At 34.3% G+C, this 10,742-nt stretch overlaps 1 protein-coding gene across 1 annotated transcript in view; it reads left to right on the forward strand.

Annotated features, from left to right (window-relative positions):
* The window catches only part of PREX2 (phosphatidylinositol-3,4,5-trisphosphate dependent Rac exchange factor 2), a 192,216-nt gene that overhangs the window by 43,236 nt on the left and 138,238 nt on the right, over positions 1-10,742 (forward strand). The window contains exons 10-13 of the mRNA XM_011364627.1: positions 1,498-1,598; positions 5,829-5,932; positions 6,622-6,671; positions 9,257-9,332. Coding sequence (XP_011362929.1) covers positions 1,498-1,598; positions 5,829-5,932; positions 6,622-6,671; positions 9,257-9,332 — 331 coding nt within the window. The remainder of the gene's footprint in view (positions 1-1,497; positions 1,599-5,828; positions 5,933-6,621; positions 6,672-9,256; positions 9,333-10,742) is intronic.

The following is a 10,742-nucleotide window of genomic DNA, read 5'->3' on the forward strand; positions in this document are numbered from 1 at the left end:
ATTCATTAGTTTATATAAAAAGTCAAATGCTAGATTTTTATAACAGATGGGTGATCAAATTTTCCTTGTGAAATGTCTCTGTATTTAGCCTTTTCTTAATGATTTCACGTGACCTTAAAATAATATATACCACTGGGCTGGGGCGCTCCTAAATGATACAAAACATCATCCTTCTTATCTATGATGCCTGGGGCTCCTCGCCCCACCCCTTCCTGAAAAGGAGAAAGATGTAAACTGTAACCCTCTTTGGCCTCTCACCTCCACAGTAGATGTGTGTGGTCGGCAGCTCTGATGGCTGATTTTGTGCTGGAATATTCCTTATGGATGACAGTTTAGATGCAACAATGAATTTACTAAGTAATTTTAAAATTTGAAAAAAAAAAACACATAGTAAAACGTTTCTGTCTTTTCGTGAGTGTTACTTTTCTATTGCTGCAAAATGAATTGCTGCCTACCTAGTGGCCTGAAACAGCACCCGCTGATGAGCTCGTTCTGGAGGAACGCTGGGTTCTGTGCTTGGAGGCTCTCCCAAGGTCACAATGCAGGTGTGGGCTGAGCTGGCCTGGGCTCTTATCTTGAGACTCTGAGAAAGAATGCACTTCTAAGCACATTCAGGTTGTTCGTAGAATTGAGTCCTTTGTCCTTGTAAGAATGAGGACCTGCTCACTGTTGACCAAGGTCACGCTCTCAGCTAGAAGATGCCTGCATTCCTTGCTGCGTGGTCCCTCTGTCTTCAAACGCAGCAGTGGCACACTGAATCTTTCTCATGCTTTAAGTTTTTCTCACTTCCTTTTGTGCCACCAGACTGGGAAAAGCCTCTGCTTCAAAGGACTCGACTCACTGGGTCAGGCCTGCTGGGATAATTTACATATTTTAAAGTGAACTGACTTGGGATTTTAATTACATATGCAAAATTCATTCATAGCATGACCTAGATTAGGATTTGATTTAAAAACCAAGCGATGGGATTCCTTATAGGGAGTGGGAAGCCATCTTTAGAATTCTGCCTACCACAGGGGGCATGCAGTTTGTTTTTATTTCCCTCTTGGAGTTTCACACCCACTGCTTCTCTGTGCCTGGAAAGCCACATTCCAGAGTCTTATCTCTTAAATTAAGTCCTTATTACTCTAGCTGGTTCTGTCCATTAGCTATCTTTAGGATCTGTTTTCTTTAGTCCCAATTTGCCTTTATGTAGATAATAACCTTTTAATTAAAGCTACTGTAAAATTTCTTTGTGATTGTTGGAGGTCTCAACAAGTTAGATAATTATTAAGTATAATTTAGGTGAGTCTGAATGTATATGGACATGGGTTTTGTAGAAGAGAGTTCAATTTAAAAACTGGGCTTTACATATGAAAAAATGTATGCCAAAATGCATCGTAAATGTTCCTTTATATTTTGAGATTTCTTTCATATCTGCTTGATGAATGCATGGTACAGATAGACTTCCTGGGAGAAAATGAACTATTTAACTTCTTCATTGGATTTTTGTTTTAGTGAATTTGTATCCTGGTTGTTGGAAATTGGCGAGATTCATAGGCCTGAAGAAGGTGTTCATTTGGGACAAGCATTATTAGAAAATGGAATCATCCACCATGGTAATTATTGTATTACTTATTTAATCTATTTAGCCAGAAATTGCATATATTTTAATGAAATGATCTGTTTAGTTTATAGTAATTCTTCACATTATAAGATGCTTATGTTTTTTCAACAACGCTTTTGAGTGCCTAATATATGTAAAACCATGCTTCGGGGAATATGGGTTTATGGTGATATTTGCTACCTTTAAAATGAATGAATAGAACACGGGCAAGAATTAGAAATACAGTAAGCGTTGTGGGGCTGTGGAGGAAGAGATGGTGAGTTCTAACTGGAGTGTTTGGGACGCTTCATGAGGCCACTGGGATTAACATTGGGCGTTACAGAATGAATAGAACTCTGTCGGGGACAGAAGGACAGAAGGACATTCCATCCCGAGGAATACTATGTGGCACTCGGGCATGGGAGGGGGAAGTTCATGGTGGCCTCCTCAGGAACTAGCACAGAGTCTCTCATGTGGCAGGACAATATACTTCATGAGGAATATACTGGGAGGGGTGGAGTGAGAAAGGTAGGTAGGTAAACACCTGATCCCAGAAGACTTTAGCTCTCTAGGTATGGTATGTTGGGCTTATTCAAGGAAGTAAGAAGCTGATGGACACTCTTAAGCAGAGGAGCTTGACCAGACTTGACTTTAGAGCTAACAGATGCAGCGAGGTAGGGCCTGGCATGGGGAAGTGAATTCTGCAGAGAGCTCCCTGCATTGGGAGGCCCATTCCTTCCCCAGGAGTACAAGGGTGAGGGTGTCACTGGGGCTGTGTCCATGGACACGATGAGAGTGGCCCATGCGAGGGGTTCTGGTAAAGCCGAAACAGTGTATTTGATAACTATTTGGATGTGGGAGAGGAAGGATGAAGAGCAAGGTCAGATGATTCTGAGCTTTCTATCTGGATGATGGAAAAGAGTTTTCATTCAGGAGGAGGAGCAGGTTGGGGAGAAGATAAAGGATTTGCTGTAGATTGGGTGTGAGACATCCTTGCCAGAAAAGGTTGACAATATGCATGTAAAGCTCAAGGCAGTGAGAGTGAGAGACAGATGTGGGGACCATTTCAAGAAAGTTGTCACATTCCTCAGAGCATGATAAGAAATAACAAACAAAAAGCCAGAAAGCAATGACAATGAGGCAAGAATGTCTAATGCACAGAGTGGGAGAGGAGAAAAAGACAGGAAATGGTGAATAAAAATGAATTTCTGGTTCCAGAATTTTGATATTTGTTTTTTTCTAAATTAGAGTGTGGTGAAAACAAACTAGATCCAATTTTCCCCATCCCAGAGTGCCGCTGGTGTAACGGACCACTGTCTGTCCAGATAGGAATCTCTTAGAATTCCTTTCTCTTCCTCTAAAAAGACAAAAATATACACCAACAGCATAAGATTAATTTGCCTGGAAGGGATCTCAGAATGGAAGAATTTCACTCCTAACCAGCTAATCTCCCCTTCCTCATAACCAACCACTTTTCTCCACCAACACAATTTTGAAAAGGAAGTGGTAGATAAATTCTGGATTAAGACTTATTTTGAAGTTTCAGATGCAAGAACCCTTTGATTATTTAACTTAGGAAAATTTAAATCTTTTGAACAGTGACGTTTATAACCCAATTAACACTTTTTCTGAGAAATGTAGCACCAGGTACCCTCTATCAATATTGTTCTGTTCTTCGGAGTTTGATTTTCGTGGCCTGTGCTATTACTGTTCTCAGGGTTTGGTCAGATTTGGCACAAAGGATTTTTGTTGCTAGAATAATCTTTTTTTCTTCTTTTAAGTGTACAGAATTAACAGATTTTCCCAAACTGTGGGTAAGAGAACTATTATGCAATTTCACATTAATAACTTTATTAGAATGAAGAACTATGAGCCAAACATGCTAGTTTCATTAGTATGGGGTTCCAGCTGCATTTCAGTGAAAATAGGATTCCTAAAATAAAGTTGAATGGACCATCTGTTTTAAGGGAAACAAGCAAAAAAAAAAAAAAAGGTTGACTATTTTTGCTATTATTCACATTGAAAATACTGCTGAGAACTTCAGCAGAGGCAGAGCCTTGCTATACTAGGAATTCTTAAGTTGAAGCAGCATATGCGTTTTCTGTGATATGCTGATAATGTTCTACTTGTCTGGCACTACTATTTACATTATAAATGCCTACGTGAGAACGTAGAGACAGAGAGATAGAGAGAGAGAGGTGTGATAAAGTTGGCTCCTTAAAAACTCAAGAGAGCTGGTAATTAATTTTTTTTTTAAATTTGCAAGCTAGTTAAGCACATTATTAAAAGTTTTAGTGATATAAACATGTAAGTATATAAATTATAAATAAAGCTAATAAATTCTTAAAACTCATCACTTTCTAATTATTTTACTGCATTTTATTATTAGCCATGTTCTTGGTGTTATTTATATCTATTATTTCTATATGATGAAAAAACTAAAAATATGTTCACTTCACTCCCGTGTTCAGTGCTTTTATTATAGTAGCTTGAAACTGGCCAGGATAGGAGTATTTATACCACAGAAATTTGGCAGATGCAACGAATTAGTTCCTTCTCTCCCACCACCTACGTAGCCAGTTGTTAAACATTTCCCAGTACATCCCTGGTAACATTACATAGTCGTTTAAAAATGGCATCACACAACCTTTCTCACAAGAAGAACTGAATTCTCATCAGTTAATAAACCCATTTTCCATGTTCGAGCCGTTGAGTGAGTAGATTCCAAGTAGAACTCTTTTCACTGTTTTTTTTTTCCAAGGCAGCAGCTTAAGAGATGCAGATTTAACCAATGTTAGTTATCAAAGTCACAGGAGTTTGCCTTACGGCTAAGCACTCCATTTTGAATAGGTTATACTGCCACTTGTTTTATTATCTCAAGAGACATTTGGGCCAATGTTTCCCTGAATTTTGGAATGTCAAGATGATAATTTATTTCGGTGAATCTTAAGGGATAAAAATGGGAATAGGTAGATTGCATAGGATAAATAAATAACTGGTCTTGAAAAATGCCATAGGATTTCAAAATATCTCTCGATTTTTTTTTCACACGTGCTTTTTTTTTTTTTTTTGGCTTAATCTAGGAAAAGGATGCCAAAAGGCTGTGCTGTCTATCTTTTTGTTTTGTTTACTTTTTGGCAGCAATCCTGTCTCAATTTGATGGCTATAAGCCACGCACGTGGTTTGGATGGGTTGGGATAGAATAGTTGAAACTTCACGTGTTTGTGTGTGTTTTACAAGTCTTTTGGCTTTTCTTCTGGATTCACCAAACATAATTCATGAGATTTTATTCTGAAAGCTTTTTCTCCCTCTTCAACATTTTTAGCAAAAAGTAAAGGTAAAAGTCTTCGATCTGATCATGAAAATGGAGCTCAATGCAGCAAATTATCCCCACTGCAGATATTGCATTCCCTGTGAAGAAAACCTGAGACTTAAATGTAAACTCTTTGAGCTTTTATTTGAGATTTTTCCTTTCTAGCACAGTCATTTTTTTTTTTTTTTTTTAATTACACTGTCTTTAAAGTGACGTCTCCTGGAAAAAAGAAAAGTTAGGGGAAGTTTATAGGAGTCTTTATGAGTATGAAAATCTGATCCTAAGGATGCAAGTGAAGGATGATCACTCTTATTTTCTACTGAGGAAAGGAAAAAATTAAGTGACATGTAAGAAAGTATTTCTGAGTGTAAGAAAACTGTTAAATTTTGGAATCAGTTAGATATTGAAATTATGTAATCCACTCCAGAGATCTAAACACAGGATGAATGCTCAAGATTCGTTTATGTGTGGTCTTGGCCTAATTACAGTGAGATAAAACAGATAAATGTTAAAATTCATTTCCTGGGCTGAGACTTAAATCATAACTTACTAATTGGAATATCTGCTCTTCGAAGGATACTTTTTGCTTGACTTTTTGGCATTGTAAAGAAATAGAAAACACAAACTCATATTTATGTAAAAATAAATACCCAATACACCGTTACATGTAATATGCTAGCTGAATATTGCTAACCTCAGTTTAGTTCTTAAGTCATTATATGGAAATTGTAAATGAATTCTATTAAAAATTTCTTATTATGAATCTTACTGTCCAAATACTCGACTAGGATTTCTGTATTAGGAAAACAAAAGTTTTAGGTAAAACTACAAGTTTTAGTATTTGGGAATATGTATTTCATAAACATATTCTTTTTTGTCTGCCATTTTTTAGATTGTCAGTATTTTAATGTATCGTTCCTATGTTCTTAGTTACTGATAAACATCAGTTCAAACCAGAACAGATGTTATATAGATTTCGCTATGACGATGGGACATTTTATCCAAGAAATGAAATGCAGGATGTCATTTCAAAGGTAATAGCTTTTCCTACAACCTTTTATCAATAGCAGAATTCATGTTGTCCTACTTTAGCAAGATACATGGTGTTGAGAGACTTAAAAATTCTTCCAGTGTAAGCAAGTCTTTCATTTTCTTCTTGCCGTTCCAAGAATTCTAATGTTAGATCACTTTTTTCTTTTCATTCTTTTATTTAGTTCTGAATGAAAGTAATGCAATTGTGTCACTCAGAAGGGTATATTCTTTGAAAATGTTTTCAAATGTAGGAACAAGTGGTCATGACATGTGAACAAACTTAAAAAATATAAATATATAAAATTAATGTAATGTGTTTACTTGTACACTTGACGAAATTATGATTGCCATAAATAAACCAGTAGTATGATGTATTACTGCATAGATTTGTTTTCTGTTTGCATTATATCTTGATATTTTATATTTTAAGAAAAGTAATTTAAAAAACCCTTTGTATATGTAAATGTCATATGCGTATGACAAATTCATAGCACAATTTAATCCTGTTTTTAATGATTTAAGTCATATCATCTTTATGTTGTAGTAACATTTGAATAACTTTTAAATTGGTTGAGATCAAGTAATGATTCCTGAATGTCAACAGTGAATATAGTCATTTCAGAATTTTGTTGATGTGTTCTTTCCTTTGAGTGATCGTCCTTACTTTTGACATGTCTTTATTTTACAATAGGGTGTAAGATTATATTGCCGTCTTCATAGTCTGTTTACTCCAGTGATCAGGTGAGTTTGGTTTCTAAGTGCTGCAACTTAAATGGAAATATTTATATTGCATATTAGGTAATATTATCCAGCGGGAACTTGTTGGTTTATTTTTTGTTCAAGATCTGAAATTTACTTTTTAAGGATACTTTTAAGATTTACTTTAAAATTTACTTTAAGATTAAGAAATAATTTATCTTAAAATATTCCTAAATTTTCTGAGGCTGTAATTATACAGTTTTTTTCCACTCTTTTTATTCTGATTTCTAAAATTATTTGCCATTAATTCACAGTAAATTATAGATTTGCTAATGAAATGATCCACATTCAGTTAATATTTAATAAATAATAGTCGACTAGGAAAGGCTTTGGAGATGCTGTTTACTATAAATATTTACCATATGATTACTAATATATTAATTTTTAAATTAAATCATATAACAAAATCTTGGATGTGTATTTTATTTCACAATATATCCTTCTAACGGTCTTTTATGCAAAGAAAAGATTTTGTACTTGAAAATTAAGAATCACTTTGGAGTCAATAAGTGTAATAATTTTTTTCTCTATCATGTTTTTCCTTCTGAAGAGATATGCCTTTTATTTTGAAGAGGAATGAGGCTTAATTTTCAGTTTATCTCTTTAGCAAGACAGCGGAAAACTGAGTTTTGCATTCTGATTACCAGTGGAGGAGATTACCAGGAGTGTTATTGTACTTTGTAATATACACTGAGGTACACTAACTGATAGAATGTAATGTAATGGTAAACTAATTTCAAATGGCCAGATATCATTAGAAGTTTATTGACTAAAATGTATTTTTCAGAACAACAAAAAAATGGATGTACTATTTTCAAAATGGCTTTTCACCTGTGGCTATAGAATCCAAATGTTTGATGTACAGCTTTTCTATTTTTCAGTCTGATTTCCAATTCCAAGGAAATGCAGAGCTTAGGGAAAAAAAAAATTTCAGAAGTTGTTGTTTAAATACGTTGGAACGCCCACCAGAGAACGCACTACAGGTCCTGGAGGGGAAAACAGAATCTTACCCTTTACTCCTGAACGTGCCCTATCCACTTTCACAAGCAGGCTTCGCAAAGTAAAAAGAGGCAAAAAGAACCTATATTTGTTGGTTCTCTGGCACAGACACCCTGCCAATATTTTGGATAACTTAATAATAAAAGATGTTTCCTTAAATCAATAGCAAGTGGTATTTAACATATTCTTTCCTGCTAAACTACTAGAAAGCAAAAATGGTTAAATTTTTTCACATCACCTGTGTGTATGTAGAGTTTATATGTGAGAAAATGTGGTCTGCAAATATGTTAGCCAGATGGGATTTCTTATCAAGAAAGTTATATTCTGTAAGAGCTGATGAAAGGGAATTGTTCTTTGGCTAGAAATGACGATCGCTTATGAGTCATCAAGGGAAAATTTATGGCGAAAAAAACCCATGAAACAGGTGGAATGTATGATAATCATGCTTTTAATATGTGTGAACTCAGCTTATGAAAAGAAAAATTACTTGGGCGAGAATGCACAGACCCACATATGATCGAGAATAGATTCTCTTTTTCTTCCTAGTAATGTTTATGGGAATCAAGATGAAATGGGTGATGAGGTGTCAGAAACGGGCAGATAGATTTAAAAAGATTTTAAAAATTTGCTGTCGATTATTGGCTAACCTAGTGCATTTATTACTGAAATCTCAGAAATTTCCTTTCAGGGAGCTTTTTATGCAAGTGGATAAAATGATGTGAAAATTAATTGTAAATTACTGACAGAGGCTAGAGAACTGTGAATATAGCTAGTAATTATCACTTCAAGTTGTTTATAATGTGGATTTTGAAAAGACTGTCATTTTCTCATTCCCTTATGATCCAGGCCGGCAAACTAAATGAATGATAGATTTTTGCCTTTACAGCCTCGTCCTGATCATGGGCACTTTGTTGGTATCTAACTAAACTTTGAATGATTTCTCCGATCTGAAAAGTCTATTGAAAGGAGAGTCTGATATGGGACCAGTTGATTACCTTTATTCCCTGGGGATGTGGTGTCATTGTGACAAAATGAATGACAAGATTCTCAGTGTATTTCCTTCAGGACAGGCCTAGAGCCTTCCCCTACAGCCCAGCCAAGCCAATCATCCTGCAGTGCAAATCCAACCTTTCTGGAGAATTCAAAAGTGAAAATTAAAAGAATTGCTTTGTTCTCCACATTTTGAGGAGATTTTTCGTGGAATCCTATCTTTATTTAAAGGGAAAAAATAAAAATATCTATATTATTTTTTTTTATTATTAATGAAAACCATTTTTTTTTTGCTAAGTTATTACCAAGTAATATGGCAGTAATGACCTTCTGGATATAAGAACATGTGAAAGAAGAAATGTCTGTTTTGGTATCATTGTGGGTCTTTCTGCTGTGAGCTGATAGAGTTTTCAGGTGTTTTACAGACCTTGTAACCGTCTCTTATTTACACATAATGTGGACAGTCGATTCAGATTATATTGAATAGACTTCCTATTTCACACTAAGACTAAATGAAATGTTTCCCTGTGCTCACTTATCTCCTTCCTTAACATTTATGTTTTCTTTTTTCTTTATAGAGATAAAGATTACCATTTAAGGACCTACAAATCTGTAGTCATGGCCAACAAACTGATAGACTGGCTAATTGCACAGGTAAATAGACAAATAGAAGTTGCCGAGTTGCATTCTTTGTGGTTTTAACTTAAGGCATGTGATTTAGGTCTTCTTCTTCTTATTATTATTAATTTCTGCTTGCAGATGAGGTACAGTGAAATAACCTGACCAATTCCTACAGACTAAGAAGCAAAGTTAGGCTTTGAACCTAGAAAATCTATCTGACTTTGGAGTCTTCAGGCTTGATTTTTATACTATGTTGTCTTTCAGGAAGAGATTATTTCTATTTTAAAAGTATCAACTGAGATACTTAGATCAAAAAATGAAGCGTAATTTGAATATCACTGAAGAGTAGCAGTGGGCATATACTAAATTTTTTGCATGTTTTATTCACTAATTTGTTTTAAAGTATCTATTTATTAATCCTAGCAAATTATTCTAATCTTTCTGTGCCTTTTTCTGTTAGATAATAATTATGCTTTGGTAATATGAATAGTAATAACCATTTGCATACATTTTAAATAGGAAGATACATTAATAAATATATAAATTAAAAATAAATAAATAAATAGGAAGGTACAAAATTTGTTGTCATTATTATTCTGCTTCTTCGAATGTGGGAGCTGATAGATGTATCAAGAAAATGGTATTTGCTAATCTAGGCACCGAGCCAATACAAATATAAATTTATTTAAATGTTTTACTGTACTAGTCAACTAATAGATGATCAAATGTTTTCCTCTGATTAAAGAAAAGGCTAAGAAAACTAATATCCACTTTGACAGAACTTACTATTTTGAGGGTGGGGATATTGCTAGGTTGAAATATTGTCATTTCGTTTGGGTATTTGAGTCAATTTCATAAACAGTTTTACTTTTTCATTGTTAATGAAAGTGGCCGACTTCCTGTTACAAGTGCCTGATAACATTTGATACTTAATCATAAAAATGTTTATTTTTTTTCAAATTATGTTTGATTCATATATGGCTCATCTGTACACATGTATTTTGAGATTTTTATTATTTAATATTTCTAAACTATCCAAGACCACCTGTTTTTGAATTTTATAGCACTTAAATTTATTCTATTTAAAAGTTAAGATTTTAGATTAAATCTGCAGTTACTTCTAGATAAAACCCTAATTCACATGCCCAGTGGGTTTACTGGTATCAAAACCTGTTGTAGTACGGTGGTCAAAGTGTGTCACTGGAACTGATTCTGTACTTGGTATCAGAGTCGAAATTTCACATAGGAACGCTAATGTTATAGAATTCAAATGAACTTGGACTATATGTTGGTTATGTGAGAGAACTGAAGAAAAATTTTTTGAAGTAAAAGCTGGTGCTGAATATATATTTAAAGTTCTGATTCAGGAAGTCAGTTATCAACTGTTTTTTTTTTTTTTTTTTTTTTTGCATTTTGAAAAAAATGTAATTATATCTGTATTTT

Source organism: Pteropus vampyrus, unplaced genomic scaffold, assembly GCF_000151845.1.
Source record: "Pteropus vampyrus isolate Shadow unplaced genomic scaffold, Pvam_2.0 Scaffold99, whole genome shotgun sequence".
Lineage (NCBI taxonomy): Eukaryota > Metazoa > Chordata > Mammalia > Chiroptera > Pteropodidae > Pteropus > Pteropus vampyrus.